The following is a 19,443-nucleotide window of genomic DNA, read 5'->3' on the forward strand; positions in this document are numbered from 1 at the left end:
GAATACCCACTGAGATGTTTCAACAAATGGATGCCCCACTGGAGGCACTCACTCAGTTATGCCAAGAGATCTGGAAGACAGCTACCTGGCCAACTGACTGCAAGAGATCCATATTTGTACCCATTCCAAAGAAAGGTGATCCCACAGAATGTGGAAATTATTGGACAATATCATTAATATTACATTCAAGTAAAATCTTACTAAAGATAATTAAAAAATGGTTGCAACATTATATTGACAGAGAACTTCCAGAGGGGCAGGCTGGATTCAGAAGGCGATGTGGAGCAAAGGATATCATTGCTGATGTCAGATGAATCTTGGCTCAAAACAAAAAATACCAGAAAGACGTTTACTTGTGTTTTATCGACTATGCAAAACCGTTTGATTGTGTGGATCTTAACAAATTATGGATCACATTAAGAAAAATGGGAATTCCCGAACACTTAATTTTACTCATGAGGAACCTGTATATAGACCAGAAAGCTGTCATTTGAATAGACAAGGGGGCACTGCATGGTTTAAAATCAAGAAGGGAGTGTGTCAGGGTTGTATCCTTTCCCCACACTTATTCAATCTACATGCTGAGCAAATAATCCAAGAAATTGGACTATATGAAGAACGTGGCATCAGGATTGGAGGAAGAGTCATTAACAACCTGATATACGCCGATGACACAACTTTGTTTGCTGAAAATGAGGATGACTTGAAGCACTTACTGAAGACTGAAGCATACAGACTGCAATATGGATTCATCTCATCATAAAGAAAACAAAAATCCTCACAGCTGGACCAGTAAGCAGCATCATGGCAAGTGGAGAAAAGATTGAAGGTGTTAAAGACTTCACATTGCTCGGTTCAACAAACACCACCACAGGAAGCAGCAGTCAGGACATCAGACGACATTTAGCAAGACAGCTGCAAAGAACCTCTTTCAAGTGCTGAGGAACAAATATGTCTCCTTGAGGACTAAGGTGTGCCTGACACAAGCCATGATATTTTCAGTCGCCTCATGTGCATTTGAGAGCTGGTCAATGAATAAGAAAGACCGAAGAAGAATTGATGCTTTTGAGTTGTAATGCTGGCAAAGAATGCTGGTACCATGGACTGCTAAAAGAACTAACAAATCTATCCTGGAGGAAGTGCGGCCGGAATCCTCCTTGGAAGTGAGAATGGCCAGACTTCATCTCACCTGCTTTGGTCATGTTGTCAGAAGGGACCATTTCCTGGAGAAGGATGTCATGCTTGGTAAAGTGGAGGGTCGACGAAAGAGGGGAAGGCCCTCAATGAGATGGATTGACACAGTGGCTTCGGCAATGGGTCAAATATATCAGGGATCATGGAGCTAGCGCGGACTGGGCAGTGTTTCATTCTGCTGTGCATAGGGTCGCTATGAGTCGGAGATGACTCGACAGCACCTAACAACAACAACTTTATCAACTACGATGTCATTCTCCAAGGACTGGTCCCCTCCTGATGGCATGACCAAAGATCGTGAGACAAAGTTTCCTCACTTTCCTTTCTAAGGAGTGCTCTAGCTGTACTCCTTCCAAGACAGATCTGTTTACTCTCTGGAGGTCCACAGTGTAGTTAACATTCTTCACCAACACCATAATTCAAATGCACCAATTCTTCTACAGTCTTCCTTATTCACTACCCAATTTTCACACGTATTTGAGGCAAATGAAAATACCATGGCTCGAGTCAGGTATATCTTACTTTTCAAAGTGATGCCTTTGCTCTTTAACACTTTAAAGAGGCCTTTTGCCCAGATTTGCCTAATACGATATGTCATTTGATTTCTTGACTACTGCTTCCATGGCATTGATTATGGAACCAAATAAAATGTAATCTTTGACAATTTCAGTCTTTTCTCCACTTATCCTGATGTTGCTTATTAACCCAGTTTTCAGGATTTTTGTTTCCTTTATATTGAGGTGATATACTGAGAAGGCTGCAGTCTTTGCTTCAAGTCCTCTTTGCTTTGCAGTCAGTACTTCAAGTCCTCTTCACCTTCAGTAAGCAAGGCTGTGTCATCTGCATATCATAAGTTGTTAATGAGTCTTGCTCCAATCCTGATGCCATGTTCTTCCTCCTATAGTCCAGCTTTTCAGATTATCTGCTCAGCATACAGAGACTGAGTAACGAGAGCAAAAGAATATAACCCGGATGTGTGCGTGTCCTGATTTTAAACCATGCAGAATTCCCTTGTTCTGTACAAATGACTGCCTCTTGGTCTAACGTACAGGTTCCATGTGAGCACAATTAAGTATTCTGGAATTCCCATTCTTCCTAATATTATCCATAATTTGTTATATTCCACACAGTCATCTGTTGATGTACTGCTGCTATTGTTTTTTATTTTACCTTCAGCTAAATTTTACTTAGGAGATACTTAGGAGCGCAGTGTCTAAGGCACTTGACTGCTAACCAGAAGGCTGGTGGTTCAAACCCACCAGCCACTCCTAGGAAGGAAGGTTAGGCATCTACTTCCACAGTGATACTGCCTCAAAAACGCAAGGAGGGGGTCACTATGAGTCCGGTCTGATGCGACGGCACATAACAAAAACAACAACAAATTTTATTTACATGTGATATTAATGATAATGTTTGATTAATTTCCACATTCTGTTGGATCACCTTTCTTTGGAATGGGCACAAACATGGCTCTCTACCAATCTGTTGGCCAGGTAGCTGTCTTCTAAGTTTCTTGGCATAGATTGGTGAGTTATTTCAGTGTTCATCCGTTTGTTGAAACATTTCAATTGGCAATCCGTCAATTCCTGGAGCCTTGTTTTTCACCAGTGCCTTCAGTGTAGCTTGGACTTCTTTCAATACCATCAGTTTTTGATCACATGCTACCTTCTGAAATGGCTGAACATCAACCAATTATTTTTGGTACAGTGACTCTGTATTCCTTCTACCTTCTTTTGATGCCTTCTCTGTTATTCAGTATTTTTCCCATAGAATTCTTCAATATTGCAACACAAGGCTTGAAATTTTGTCTTTCAGCTTAAAATGCTAAGCATGTTCTTCCCTTGTGGTTTTCTAATTCCAGGTCTTTAAACATTTCATTATAATACTTTACTCTGTCTTCTCAAGTTGCACTTTGAAATCCTCTGTTCAGCTCTTTTACTTCATCACTTCTTCCATTCACTTTAGCTACTCTACCTTCAAGAGCAAGTTTCAGAGCCTCTTCTGACATCCATTTTGGTCTTTTCTTTCTTTCTTGTCTAATGACCTTTTGCTTCTTCATGTATAATGTCCTTGATATCATCCCACAACTCCTATGGTCTTCAATCACTAGTATTCAGTGTGTCAAATCTATTCTTGAGATGGTCTCTAAATTCAGGTGGGATATATTCAAGGTCATACTTTGGGTCTCATGGATTTGTTTTTATTTTCTTCAGCTTCAACTTGACATAGCACATGAGTAACTGAAGGTCTGTTCCACAGTTGGCCATGGATCTTGTTTTGACTGATGATACTGAGCTTCTCTGGCATCTCTTTCCACACATGTAGTCAATTTGCTTCCTGTGTATTCCATCTGGTGAGGTTCACTTGTGTAGACATCATCATTTATGTTGTTGTTAAAAAGTATTTGCAATGAATCTCATTGGTCTTGTACAATTCTATTATGCAAACTCCAGGATCATCTCTATCACCAAAGTCATATTTTCCAGCTACCAATCCTTGATTCCAACCTTCCCATTTCAATCACTAGTAACTATCAATGCATGACTACATGTTTGATCAACTTTAGACTGCAGAAGTTGGTTAATATCTTCAATGTCTTCATCTTTGGCATTAGTGGTTGGTGCAGAAATTTGAAGAACAGTCATATTAACTGGTCTTCCTTGTAGGCATATAAATATTATCCTATTACTGACAACACTGTACTTCAGGATAGCTTTTGAAATGTTCTGACAATGAAAGTAGCCCCATTCCTCTTCAATTTATCATTCCTGACATAGTAGACTGTATGATTTTCCAATTCAAAATGGCCAATACCAGTCCATTTTCAGCTCACTAGTACTAGTGCCTTGGATATTGATCTTCAAGCATTTCATTTTTGACAACGCAGAATTTTCCTAGATTCATACTTCACACATTCCACATTCCAGTTATTTGAGTTATTTAAGTTATTTAAGGTTATTTAAGGTTGTTTGCAGATGTTTCCTCTCATGTTGAGTTGTGCCACATCAGCAAATGAAGGTCCTGAAAGCTTTACTCTAGCCACATCATTAAGGTTGCCTCTACTTTGCAGAGGCAGCTCTTCCCCAGCCATATTCTGAATGCCTTCCAAGCTGAAGGGCTCATATTCTGGCACTATATTAGACAATGCTCCACTGCTGTTCATAAGGTTTTCATTGGCTAATTTTTCCAAAGTAGATCACCAGGTCCCTCTTCCTAGCTTCCTGCCTTTGTCCGAAAGCTCCACTGAAACCTGTCTACCATGGGTGACCCCACTGGTATTTGAAATAGTTTCTAACATCATAGCACCATGCAAGCTACCACAGCAGGACAAACTGACAGATGAGTGGTGGACACTTTATGCAGCCCAGGTTTATTATGATTACCTTTATTGGACATTCTATATAGCCAGTATAATATATAGTATAATATTATAATAACAGAAATCATAATAAACCTGAATTATAACTCAGCTTTGTGCGAGTCTAAGTGTGTTTCATAAAAAGCCACACCAAAAATGATTAAAATGAAGTGTTGCTACTAAAACTCATACCATGATGAGCAGAGAATGAGGTGTCACACCCTGCTCCAAACCCCCAGCACTCTGCACACCATGAATCTTACATCCTTCTCAACACTCCTCTCTAGTAAGCCCATCATCTTCTCTATGATAATTCATAGAGAATTATTACCCCAGCTCACCTCACCTCACCTCAAAGATGAGTCAAATCACAAGCTAAAGGTCTGAAGACACTAAATGTATACTCTAGTTTTTAAGTCCCATGCCTCAGCCTGGAGACAGCAGGACTAAAGACATTTATACCAAAAGCCAATGTGAAATGATACCTTGTTTTCTATTTATAAGAGCAAACCTGTTAGCTTCAGTCATGCCCTCCAGGTTGAGCTTGCCCAACCGCACATCCTGTTCCCACAGGCAGAGCCTGGCTACCCCCAGGGATAGGGCAGACATCAATCACAGCCTTACCTTCCCTTTCAGTGTCTGCAAAGCATCCAAGTAGGCTGCCAGCATGGGCAAACTCAAGGTCTCCACCAGGGTAGTGTGTAGCCACTGGATCAGCTTGGTGTCCCAACTCACACTTGCCAGAGCTTGCCTCACTCTCCTCGCACACTTGTCCACAGCAACACGGCGCAGCACTGGCTCATTGCAAGCCTGAAAAACGTAAGTGGAACTGATTAAACACGAAGGCCACCTTGTTAGCAATGGGAGAGGAGTAACAAGTAAGTCAGATAGTGAGATTTTAACTAGGAAGAGGCTACCCTGGGCAGATTTCTAGTGTCTTACCCCTTCATTGGCCAAGCGAGCAAGCCGGTCAGACTGCAAAGCTTTGAGGATCTTGTTGAATAGCTTGTTCTGGGCCATAGTCCATCCAGTCCTAGAATAGAAACTCTAAAGAATTAAAGTCAAACCCTGGGTACGTTCCTCATGCATGTACATTATATGAAGAAGACTATGTCACGCTTTTTGCTCCATTATGAGAGAATACAACTTACGAGTAGCTTAGTCTAAGACCACTGAGCTAATAATACACATAGACAAGATTCTGGTCCCAATCCTACCAACAAATCACCTCAGCACAAATTTTAATTAATATATATACTATAACACATCAAGACCAGTTATAAATGAAATCTTTAGAGTGCTAGCAAATTTATTTATTTACCTAACAGATAAAATAATACCATAAGCAAATGAAAGTATGGCACCACTGCATAGACATATTTGAATGTGACAAGTTTTATATTTCACACAAGAAAAAGCAGACAGAATCAGCAAGCATTTTAATGTACTAAAAGCTGAGACTAGGACAAGAGGCTTATTTAAATTAGCTTTGTTGTTGTTGTTGTTGTTATGTTCCATCGAGTTGGATCCGACTCATAGTGACCCCTCCTTGGGTTGCCGAGGCAGTATCACTACGGAAGCAGATTGCCCAACCTTCCTTCCGAGGAGTGGCTGGTGGGTTTGAACTGCCAGCCTTCTGGTCAACAGTCAAGTGCCTTACGCACTATGCTACCGGAGCTCCTAAATTAGCTTTAGGAACAAAAACATAACTAATGAAGTAGCTATTCTCCCATTGCCAATACTCCACCCAACACTGATCTGTCTCCTTTTTCCACAGATATTTTTTCTGCATTTTTTCCCATATATCACATAATTAGCAATTTTATTTTTGATGGTTTGTTCCACATAAATTATATTTTATTATTCAAGCATAAAACACTGACATACATACTGCTACCTTATTTCCTGTGACTTTATGTGTTCTTCTTCAACACAACTACAAACTCTTTGCAGTTGGAAACCCTGTTCTACTGTTCTTAAATCTACCTCATCACACACAGCACAGTAATCTGGAACTTATTTAACTCCATCTTAATTACTCTGATATCCTAACTCTGGCCAGTAATTTCCCTAAACATACTAAGAGAAAAGCAATGGAACAGTAGAAGATGCTCAATTAGGACCTGTTTACCCATTCTCCCTGCCAAAAAAGTCCTGATAATTATTTTTTTCAATTTAAGTGGATGCTAGGCCCAAATGGAAACCTGGAATGAGATCAAGGTAGCATTTCAAATCAGAAAGGATAAAGTCAGCAAGTAAGACTGCAACAACTGGCTAGCCAACTGGAAAAAGAAAATCTGGATGCCTAAGTATCACTCTTCATGCCAAAGAAATTTCAGATGGAATGAAAAGTGCAATAAACAAACCTAGTAAAGCACCCAGAAAAAAGCAGTGATTTAAAAAGATGTTCCTGAATGAGTAAGACCTTTCTAGGTATTGAAAGGTATCATACCTTTCTAGGTATGAAAACCTAGAGGAAATAAAAGGAAAACAGGGATAAATATAACTACATAAAAATTTAACTTCAGTAAAGGAAAAAGGAATTATCATAAATAAAATCGAAAAAAAAAACAGAAAAATAATTGTCATTTCATTAAAACAGAAAAAGGTTCTAGAAAATTAACAAGGAAAATTAAAAAAAGTGAAAAGCAATGGGAAAAGAACATGAAAAAGCAGTTCACAGAAGTAGTATAAACAGCAAACCCACTTCAAAATTAAACAAATGCAAATTAAAATATCTTTCACTTACCAAATGGGTAAAGATTAACAAGTCCAATAATAATCAGGGTGGCGAGAGTGTGAAAAATGTAACTCAGATTATGTCACTCAGCTAAGGCCCTCCAGTGGTTCCCATTTCAATCAACTAAAAACCAAAAGTTCTTGCCATGGGCTGTCTCCAACTTCATCATCCAAGGCTGCTTGCTCCCTCACGTACTTTGTGCATCAGGCATGCTCTTGCCCTTATGTTCTACTAGAAACAATGGCCCCCTCCCTCATCTCCTTCAGGCTGTCACCTTCTATGGAGGCTTTCCCTGACTCCCCCTATTTACACCTGCAATACTCCATTCCAACTCCTGGATTCTCTAGCTTCTTCCCAGCAGTATCACCACTTCACATTCTATCTACTGTCTTGTTTAGTCAGTCTCCTCATTTCAATTAGAATGTAAAGGGCAAGTTGGCAGGGATGTTGGTTTGTAAGTGATATTTCCCCAGCATGCAGAACAGTATCTGACACATACTAGGGACTCAAAAAATATTTGCTTAAAAAAAAAAAAAAAGATGAATTGTGTGCATATTCTAAGTTCTATAAACAGCTAAGTCCAGATTCAAACCCTCACACTGCATGCCATATTCAACACATGGGTACTACATGGCAGTAAATACTAAAACATGGTAATTTAAGTTTAACTTGAGTCCTTTACCACAGCAGGGTTGAAAAATTGCAGCAGAGCTACCTAGGACCATCTCAACTTCTCTTACTTCATAATGGACTAGCATCATTTCCATCATACCCTGAACCCACAAGATACCCTAATTTCTACAGGTCATCTCTCTTAGGACACAAATAACGCAGCTGATAAAGCAGCAGGAAAGTATATATATGGAGGAGAAATCACCCTTTATTATTCATGCAACTTTCCCAATGTCACTGGAAAGAGCATAAACTCTAAAGAAGAGGAAAATAATGATCCAACTTGTTTTCCTTCTATACAGTAAAATCTCCACATATCTATCTAGCCCTTCCAATTTACCACAACTACACAGATAAGTCTAGAAGAACCCTAACCAAGAGTCAGGAATCCAGGGCTCTATCCCAGCTCTGCAATAAAGAGCTGGCTATGTGCCAAGAGGGAGCTCTGGTAGCATAGTGCCTAAGGCACTTGACTGCTAACCAGAAGGCTGGCGGTTCAAACCCACCAGCCACTCCTCGGAAGGAAGATGGGGCAATCTACTTCCATAGTAATACTATCTCAGAAACCCAAGGAGGGGTCACTATGAGTCGGGTCCGACTCAACAGCACATAACACCACCAACAACATGTGCCAAGAATCTTCCTGTCTCTGAAATAAAGACATGGACTAGATAAACTCTCAGGTTCCTTCTAGCAATAACAAAGTCATCAATAAAGATTAGCTATGATTATTGAGGGTGGTACAAATGTTTAATACACTAGGCTGCTAACTGAAAGGCTGGCATCTTGAGTCCACCCAGAGGCACCTGAGAAGAATGGCCTGGTGATCTACTTCTGAGAAATCAGCAGTTGGAAACTCTGTACAGCACAGTTCTACTCTGACATATGGGGTTGCTATGAGTCAGAACTGACATGACAGCAAGTGGTTTTATGACTACAGATGGAAATTATAATGACAGCAGTTAAAGTCCATGATTACGGAAACAGAGTAACCTCTCTTCCTCAGAGCCCTTCTGTCATCAGTTTCTTTCCTTGCTAAATCTCTTCTTAGCCTCCATAGCCTCCCAAACTGTTGTAACCCCTTTTAGAAGCAGTCATAGTTTCATGGGTTTTTTCATTTTTCTTACTTTCACCTAGTTATCTTGGCTTAATTCTTGCTGCCTCATCAGGAGGCAGTCAGGTTTTGTTCTGGTTTCAGAGATTCTGGAGTTAGGAACTCACTGCTGGGACTCAGTATACCTTGGGACCAGGGTCTGTTAAGACTTGTGAAGCCGATCAACTGCAATCCAATGCCTCATATCTCTTCTTTTTCTTTCACATTATGAAATATGTAACACGCTCACATGAATGGCATCCCTCATGTATAGGAATTCTCAGATGGACTTGAGGATTTGGTGGTAGCAGAAGACAAACAGTACTGACAAGTAGTTTGAAAAAGCTCCCTGGAACTACGTGGATGTACTTCCATACTAATACACCTCTTTGTTTTTAATAACTGGTAAAGTTCTACCTATTGGTGGACATTTAGGTTGTATCTCTTTTATTGGTATTAAAAATAGAGTTGCAGTGACCATCTGACCATTTCTTCCTGCCCGCCATACACACACACACATCTATCAGTATCTTTCTCAGAAGGAAGATTGGGCAATCTACTTCCATAGAGATACCGCCTCAGAAACCCAAGGAGGGGTTGCTGTAAGTCGCAGTCAACTTGACATTAGTGAGTAGTGGTGGTGGTAGTATCTATACCTTTATACACTCATGCAAGTATCTCTGTAGAAAATATTTCTTGACATGAAAAGATTAAAAGCTATCTGTGTTAAAAAGTTTGATTTTCCAGTAATGTGAAAATAGTAGGTATAAAGAATAAGCAACACCTTGGAAGTGGTATTATATTGCACCTTACTCCATCAACAATTTTTTTTTAATAACCAGGATGTTAAACAACAAATACAATTTCTTCAGGTTCAATATCTATTGCGCTTTCTCCAGGCCTATTGATCATATTGCAAACATTAATTCCAAAAACAGAAAATGAAGTATAATTTATTTATAAGACACTAACAGTATTTCCATAATTATCCAGTTCTTTATTATTTAACAAGATGTTTTACTTACTCTGTACTTATTCTGATACCCAAAATAATGTAAGCAAGGAAAGTGATGTGCACAACAAAGGAGATGGGAGGAAGTAAGAAATCTATTTAGCAATTACTATCATACACCAATGACAGCAGAAATCAAATTACAAAACCACAATGTTGAGAGTCTCAAATCCAAGAAAAAAGCTCTTAGGGTTATTGCTGGATATATTACAGAGTGATTCCAAGAACTAAAACATATTCTCTGTATTTTGTCAGCTTTGTGGGGGCTAGAAAATTAAGTGGGCAGGAAAAAAAAAATGATGTACTCAAGATTAAGATAAACAGTATCCCAAAGACGTAATTAAGGGAAAATATAAAAACAGGAGACAGAATTTTAAATACAAGTCTAAACAGTCAAATAGCTGATGGGAACAATGGTGAGTCAACTGCCTCCCTCCCCGTAAATCTATTCAATTTTCATGAGTACAAAAATGCCTTTTCTTCATTTATTAGATGAGATCAGATAATCCTATGTTTTTTATGCTCTGACTAAACCTGAATGACATTTTGATCTTTGTCCCTTCCTCTTCAAAGCAGGCAGGTTTTCACACTGGTCCTAGAAAAGTCTTGGGTTTTCTAAGGTAATCATTCCTCCTCTGATATTGCTTCAAGAGAAACTTATTCAATATTAAAATGTCTAAAGGATTTTTTTTTTCTTTTTTTTGAAACTAAGCATTAGGGAGAGACAAAGAATATCAAAGACTGAGTAGTTCACACTTCTCTTTTCAGATGACAAAAGTTACTTGTTTAAATGCTAGGAATAAGTAGGAAAGAAAGAAAAAAGGCAGAAAGAAAATAAGGGACAGAAGATAACAAGCAATTCAAAGATTTTGACTCAGAATTTTAAACATCTAACCTAAGATTTATGTATTGATTGGTGCATACAATATTGAGAGATATAATTAGAGAAAGTTTAGAAAAGGAGAATGATTTTTTTGGGCTACAATTTAAAAGTATGATTTCTAAGATAAGATGGCCTGTTTTATAAAACTGGCTTCTTTTACTAAAATGTTGGTAATGTCCTAAAATCCATTTGAGCAATGCCAAGAAGCATCATATGACAGGAGTAGTTTATTAAATGTCTAACAAATGTTATCTAATGAATGTTGTATCTAATGAGTGTTGGCTTTGACAAACCACTGGGAAATAAAACAAAACTGGTTCAACTTCTTTAGTACTGTATTACTGTGCCACTAAATTCAGATCATTTTCAAATATTATCCAAGTCGCATGACCATGACATGCAAACAGAAGAACATGATCTAGACCACGAGTCAGCAAACTTTTCTATAGCAGGCCAGACAGTAAATGTTTTAGTTTGCAGGCCATATGGTCACTATCACAACTATTCAATTCTGCAGTTACAGCACTAAAGCAGCCATAGATAATATATAAATGAGTGAGTGTGAGTGTGACTGTGTTCCAATAAAGCTTGATTTATGGACAGTGAAATGTGAATTTCATGTGTCACAAAATATTATCCTTCTTTTAATTTTTTTCAACCACTTAAAAAATGTAAAATCTTTTCTTAGCTTTGAGGCCACATAAAAACAAGCAATCAACAAATTTGGTCCAAGGGCCATAGTTTGCCAACCCTTGATATACACAAATAAATCAAAATTAAACTGCTTTATGAGGTAACAGCAACTCCTAGAGAAGGTCAGTTGGGAAGAATGTTAATTTTCTATATATAAAAAATTATCTGAAGGCAGCTTCTACTGAAATAATTTGAGAGGAGGGAAAACAAGCCCTAACAAAGGAAATTAAGTTTGTGATCCCATAGATAAAGAAAGATCAGTAACTCCTTAGAACAAAAAAATACAGATTTCTAAGGAGCTGTCCTATAGTAGCACATGGAGTTCCTAATGTGGGAAACTGTAATTTTACATGATTTTATACAGGAAGAAAGGAAGCAGCAATTTAACAACCAAGTCAAGGGAACAAATGGCAATAAGATGATTATAATTAAATCAGAAGGAACTGTAAGCTCCCAATAGGCTTCAGCTCTAGAATTTGGGGACAAGGTCATAAAATAATGACCTTGAAACTGAAGCTCATAAGTAACATCAAATAATGAAATCAGCTATGTGCAAAAGTGACCTACCTGAAAAGATGGTTTGTAAGCCTGTTGCTAATGAGAGGACGCCTCCAAAATCTCATCAGACACGAAAACATATATTATCTGAGAGAAACTGAGCTCTAATTAATCGTATCAATCTGTGGCAATGTCAGAACAGAAGGATGGAGGTCCACATGGAGACTGGAGAAAGACAAGCCAAAGACAAGAATCTGTCAGTGTTTCTCTGCAGGGTGCTCTGGCCCACTCTGTGAGCCCATCTTGCCTAAAGGAACAATGGGTACACATCCAGGAGCTGAAGGATGGTGCCGACTGCACAGATTGTCCATTCACCTACCCACTTCTTGAGAAGAATAATCTCCCAGACTTTCTGCTGGGAAGAGCATATTCTGGCCAGGCCACCTTGGTGTTCCCGTCTGCTTCTCCAGTTATAGCTCTCCTTATAAATTAAGAAACTGACATTCTCACCTATTATTAAATCTCTGATGACTTTGATAAGCATGTAGAAGTCTCTAAAAACCTTTTGACCATGACCATGAGTGAACTAATAAAAATCATCATGCATGTTGTTTCTAAAACTACAACTGAGACAATACCACAAAGGTACAGATAACCATATGAGGCCACTTTGGTCAGCCACCACTTAACTGGTCTTACTCTCTTTTTACTGCAAAGGGTACAGGAGTCAAGAAAACTAACTGGGCTCTGAAGTCAGACTGTTCGGTTTTAATAAATCCTTGCTCCATAACTTCCTAACTAAGGTTTCTTAAACTCTCTGAGTTCAGTTTTTTCATCTGTAAAATAAAGATGAAGAAGGAATATGCCTCAGGGAGTTGTTTTGCAGATTAAAAGAGATGATGCACATGAAGCACTTAGCACAATGCCCGGCACCTAAAAAACAATACAATAAATAGTAGTTCTTTCTTGTTACTACCACTGTAATTATTATTATTAATTGCAACAGTAATAATAAACTCTTGATGAATTCAGTGACTATGGCAATATTCCAGTAGTTGATCTTCACTCATAACAGTTTTCCTCTTTATTTTAAGCTCTGGAGCTTCTTAGTATGCTATATCAACTCCAATTCCATTTAAGACCTTAACCTCCTTCTTCATAAGTCCTTAAACCAAAGTGCTCCTCCTTCAATAGCTATCTTGATCATACAAGCGTTCCTGCTCCATCTCATTCCTCACCTGCAACCAGACTCATAAATCACGCCCAATGCCTCAGACTTTCCTACCCTATTCCTAATAAATTATATCTCTCTCTCTTTTTTCTATTACCATAAAACAATAGTTTTCCAATAGCTTTCCAATACTTTACCATATGCCATTTCCTGATGTAAAGATTTTAGCACTCCCTTGCACACAGCAGATAAAATAAACTGCCATCAAACCAAAAACCCAGCCCACTGTCTTGGAACAACCTTACAGAACAAAGCAGAACTGCCCCATAGGCTTTTTCCAAGGCTTTAAATCTTTACAGAAGCAGGCTGCCTCATCTTCCTCCCATGGAGCGGTTGGTAGGTTCAAACTGTCAACCTTTTGGTTAGCAGTGGAATGCTTTAACCACTATACCACCACAGCTCCTTAAACTGCCATTAGGGAAGTGGAAATAAATCAACAACCCAATGAGATACCACTCACACCCACTAAAAAGGTTATAATAAAAAAGACAAGTGTTTGCAAGGATATGGAGACAATGGAACCCACATACACTGCTCATGGGAATATAAATGCTGCAATTACTTTGGAAAACAATCTGGCAGTTTCTCTAAAAATTAAATATAGTTACCACATGACTCAGCAATTCCAGTCATATATATATATATATATATATATATATATATATATCCCCCAAAAAAATGAAAACACAGCCATATAAAAATCTGTAAATGAGTGTTCAAAGCAGCACTATTTATAGAGGTGAAAAGCAGAAATAACTCAAATGTCCATCAACTGATAAATGGACACACAAAATGTGGTACAGAAAAACCTGCAAAAGCCAGTATGTAAAGAAGAAATGTGTCAGAGAAGGAAAACTCAAACATATTCCACTAATACAAAGTGATAGAAAAGTGGTAACACTGCATCCTGTCAAAGGTGGAAAACTTGAGAGACCAAGAAAAACAAGGCAGTGCCATCGAGTTCTGGTTCTCATAGATTCCACTGTATATCCATCCAATAGAGTATTATTTGCCAATAAAAAGAAATGAAGTGCTGATACATGCAACAACATGGATGAACCTTAAAAAGATTACAGTAAGTGAAAGAGGACAATCACAATTGGCTACATATGATTCCACTTATATGAAATATCCAGAATAGGTAAATCTATTGACAGAAAGAGATTGGTGGTTGCCTAATGCTAGGAGCATGTGGAGCAAATGGAGAGTGACTGATAACGGGTAGTGTTTCTTATGGGGGTGATAAATATGTTATCAAACTGATGTGGTGGATAGTTGTACAACTCTGCGAATATACTACAAACCATCAAATTGTATGTGTCCATTAGGTGACCTCTATGGTATGTGAATACAAAGTTGTTATCAGACAGGCAAATAAATAAATGTTTGCCAAATACACAACAGAAAGACGACCTGGAGAGGAAGGCTGAATCCCCTGGGAGCAGTAGTCAGCACAGGAACAAAACTAGCCAACAAACTAATGAAAACAAATTTAAGTACCTACTCAAAATCTATTTTTTAAAACCACTCAATTAAATATGTTAGCTTTTCATGTGAAAACATGTTCACTATGCTAAGTTACACAGCATAAAAACACAGTATCTTACAATTGTACATATATCAAATATTTATTTTTTTGGCATCTAGGTGACCTCTATATTGTAACTTATACTATATAAGCTACAAAGCTAGTCACAGCTATCAAATATAATTCATTTATTTATTCAGAAAACATTTTTTATATGCCCACTATGTGCCAGGCAGTGTCCTAGTGTCAGGGATACAAAGACGGCTGAGACACAAGCCCTGCTCCAAAGGAGCTCAGAGAACAGTAAACTGAGTTACAACAGTGAGAGGAGAAAATTCTGACTTGTAAGGCAGCAAACAAAATAAGCTCTAATAAATGTGTTTGAATGAAGAAGACAGAAAATAATTATGAGGCATTGACCATTAACCCCGACCAGTCCTTGTGAGCAGCCTACCTGTTGACATGCTCCTCCCAGTCCTCTGGTGGGGGAGGGGCATCTGCATCGGTCCTGGCGAAGATGACGTGCCGTTCACACTCGTTCATCACGCTACGTGCCTTTTGATTGTCATAGAGTGGCACAGGAGTTGACGTGACCGTCTCTACATCTATTGGGACGTCTGATTCACTGTAAACAGGTGAGGAAATAGGACCAGGCCACGCATACTTCACAACACAGGTGTTTAACGATCATCTGGTTGCCAAAAAATATCTTTTTAATATAGTCAGCTTTAAAATTTTATATAAACACATTACATCCGCAGACACTGATGCAAAGACATCTTTCCCACACTTGCCTAGATCTCTGCCTTCACTGACATGCTGGTATATGGAGGAGGAACAAAGTCATTTAAAAATGAGCCTAAGCAAAATACAACAGAAATGTACTTAAAAATTTAAAAAAGACATACAGAATTCCAAAAGCAAATAGCTGACTGTCTAGACCTGTGACATCCAATATAGTAGCCTGTTGTTATTATGTGGTTTTCCGAGGTGGTATCACTACGGAAGTAGATGGCCCAACCTTCCTTCTGAGGAGTAACTGGTGGGTTTGAACTGCCAGCCCTCTGGTTTGGAGTCAAGCGCCTTAGACACCTTAGACGCTACCAGAGCTGGTATATAGCTATAAGCCACAAATGACTATGTAAATGCAAATTCAAACTGATAATAAATTAAGTAAAATTTAAAATTTAGCTCCTCATTCACATTAGTTACATTTCAAGTGCTGAACAGCCACACATGGCTGAACAGCACAGATAGAGAACATTTCCATCACCGCAGACTTCTGTTAGACAGTACTGGTCTAGAGTTTTCAAGTATTCACACAAACTTGGCCTTTCATTAGCAAGTTAACTATAAACTCGTAAAAGCCTACGATTGTCAAGGATCTCATAGAACTGAGACACTTAACTTATTTTGCAAGGAACCTAGAACAAAAACACATCTACATGGGCATCTGAAGGATTTTTCATATTTTAAAATGATGTTAATGAAATATTAACATGAGGGTCCTTCCCCATCTCATGGTACACTGTACCAATTTTCTTTGTCACTGTTCCGCAAAATATTATTCCCAACTGGTCTATGGCTGTCTACACCAAATATCACTTTAACTTTTTGACCTTGATGATTTTACCGCAACCATTCCCAATGACTGGAATAATCACATCATTATGAAACCAAGTGAAATAATGTACAGTTAGATTTGGTAGTAGACAAAAGAGCTGATTATCTTCTCTATGCCAGACATTGGGCTAAGCACTTTGAAATGTATTCATGAAAGAGAACTCTTGACTTCATCCCAAACCTATCCTCCCCAACCCATGGCACCACGACTCACCCTGCTGCTCAAGCCAGAAATCTGAGTCATCCTAATTTCACCTTTCCTCTTAACCTTGGCCCTCTTTCTAATTCAAACAGCAGGCCCTTTTGGCTCTATCTAGGATATAGATCTCAAGACCATTCATTTTTCTCCAACTGCAGTGCTCCCACCCCGATGAGAATTACCATAATCTCTGAGGTGGACTGCTCCAAATGGTCTCTTAGCTGATCCTCTGAATTCCTGCACTCCTATAATCTATTCAACAAAATTCCAAAGTGATCTTTTAAAAGTGCAGATTGGGATCTCTAGTTTAAAATCCTTCAATGACTAACACTTACAAAGCAAATTCCTACATGAGGTAGCTCTGTCAACTTCTCCCATGCTCCCACTTACACAACCATTTCCAGCTACAATGGCCTTCAACAGTTCATAGAACATGCTAAACTCCCACTCTCAGAGTCTATATACTGAGACAGCTTATTTTCAAAAAAGAGATAAGTTTCCAAGTAATGACAACATCAAGTCCATGGAATTTCACTTTAAGGAAATGTCATATGTACATAGGAATTTCAGTATCAGCAAGAACAATGTAATACAGAGCTAAGAAAAAAATATTTCAAGTTCTGTTTACAGAGCTTTTCAGGGATGCCCTAGCTAAAACACATCATTATTATGGCAGATTATTTCCTAAAGATATAGACCTAGTGCCCTGTACAACCAAAACAAAAAGAAAAAAGACAACATAATGCAGCCTTCATTAGCAAATAAATAAAAACACTACAATAGATGTAGGAGCTCTGGTGGGATAGTGATTAAGGCATATGGCTGCTAACAAAAAGGCTGGTAGTTCAAACCAACCACCTTATGGTTCCATGGGAAAAAGATAAGGGAGTCTGCTTCTGTAAAGATTTACAGTCTTGGAAACTCAATGGGGGTCATGATGAGCCATAATCAACTCAACAGCAGTGACTTTGGTTTTTGGTATTCTACATGTGTTTAAAACCCACGTATGATGGTACCTCCAGCTTATTAAGTTTAAATTGGATGGGAGAAGATTGTCTGAAGCACCAGAATTCATGATCTCTAAGCCACTCCTCGGAAGGAAGGTTGGGCAATCCTACTTCCGTAGTGATACTGCCTCGGAAACCCAAGGAGGGGTCGCTATGAGTCGGGTTTGACTCGACGGCACACAACAACAACAACAACCTCCAATAAACCCAAAACCTCAGGCTTGAGGAAAGACTAAACACTGGGTAAGACTTAAAAAGAAAAGAAAAAAAAATTACAACTCTTCTCTCAAAAAGTTTATAAAGTATTAATGGCAAGATAGTGTCATGAAAACAGAACATAACAAATCTTGAAATACAAGAAATCAGAATCACTTGAAGCTCAAAAGATTTGCTAAACAAGTTTATTTAGGCCAAATATAATTACATCACTTATTAAGTAAAAAAAATATGAAAATTCCTTACTCTGCAATATAGGCCTGCTGAAAATATAAACAGAACTAAGAACTAACTAAGCAACCCCAAGGGTGGCATTTTGTAACAGGCTACTAAGAGAGAGGGCAATGTGTTGGGTATTTGCTCCTAATCTTTTGCATGTGAAGGCAGGCAAAGCAAAATGCATTACCATAAAAAGTCTGCTGGTGCCACTGCAAACAGAACAAACTAGAACACTACACTCAAAGGACTAGGACTTTAAGCCTGTGTGGCAATTTTTAAAATCAAGTCAGTTTTTTTCAGCAGCACTTAAATAATCCTCTTCAATTTCTTCTTTTCACACAAGACCTATGATATAAATGGAACTGGTTTTCCATTTTCCTTTGAACACCTTGCTTTCCTCTGTCCTCTAATGCCCACCACCAGAGGAAACAAGCTTTAATAATCACAACCCTAGTATGCAGATGCCCACACTTAGGCCTGATATCCTTATGGCGCTTAACAGAGATGCCTGAATTAAACGTCCCAGTCCCCCATATGATCTCCCACATCATCCCCAAGAAAATTCTCTCTAATCCCCACCATTCCATCACTGCAGTTAGGGCACCAGCAGCCCTTAAAGAGAAGCCCAAACTCACATGGTACTTTCGTGCTGCCTCCTGGGAGTAACAAAGAGCATGCGCGTGGGGCGGGCACTACTGGCATCTGGGTGGGCACTCCAGGGCTTGGCATAGCTATGATCCAGAAAAACCAGGTCCAGTTCCCTTTCATGCACTGAAAGCTGGAAGAGCAGTGAGGTGCCCATGCGCCTTGCAGAAGTCTGGAAGTCCCTCTCCCCACCCCGGTGGGCCATGTCAGTAGAGGGACAGCAATTCAGAGCATGGGTATCTGCACGTTAAGTAACCTGCAGTGAAAAGTTTAAGACAATTCAAATATTCTAAATTTCTCCCAACTTAAAACATCCATCTCTACTTTTGTAACCTTCTATTATTATTCATAACTGAGTATCTATTACAATAGACCCGTGTGTACCACAGGGAGGGCTCCTGATTATCTCACACCACCACCATAAGACTGGCGCCATGAGTTTTTCCATACCCAATCTCTACAAAATTTGCTAACTGGACAAGTGAATAATTTGTTATAGACCTCGCACGGGCAGACACTGAGGTTCTTGGCCAGCATCACTATTTTCCTACATGGGCGGGAAAGGTTTTCAAACAAAACAAATCACAAATATTAATTCACCAAAAGCTAAGGGTCTGGCCAGTACCAGTCGC

General features: G+C 38.8%; 1 protein-coding gene across 1 annotated transcript in view; it reads right to left on the reverse strand.

The window, feature by feature from the left end:
- KANSL3 (KAT8 regulatory NSL complex subunit 3) overlaps positions 1-19,016 on the reverse strand; it is a 62,768-nt gene extending 43,752 nt beyond the window's left edge. Inside the window, exons 1-4 of the mRNA XM_042783520.1 lie at positions 18,802-19,016; positions 15,357-15,527; positions 5,495-5,585; positions 5,177-5,362 (exon numbers count right to left, since the gene is read on the reverse strand). Coding sequence (XP_042639454.1) covers positions 5,177-5,362; positions 5,495-5,585; positions 15,357-15,527; positions 18,802-19,016 — 663 coding nt within the window. The remainder of the gene's footprint in view (positions 1-5,176; positions 5,363-5,494; positions 5,586-15,356; positions 15,528-18,801) is intronic.
- Positions 19,017-19,443: the final 427 nt, after the last annotated feature.

Source organism: Orycteropus afer, unplaced genomic scaffold (genome assembly GCF_000298275.1).
Source record: "Orycteropus afer afer isolate SDZICR_OR568_19922 unplaced genomic scaffold, OryAfe1.0 scaffold00017, whole genome shotgun sequence".
In the NCBI taxonomy this organism is placed as follows: domain Eukaryota; kingdom Metazoa; phylum Chordata; class Mammalia; order Tubulidentata; family Orycteropodidae; genus Orycteropus; species Orycteropus afer.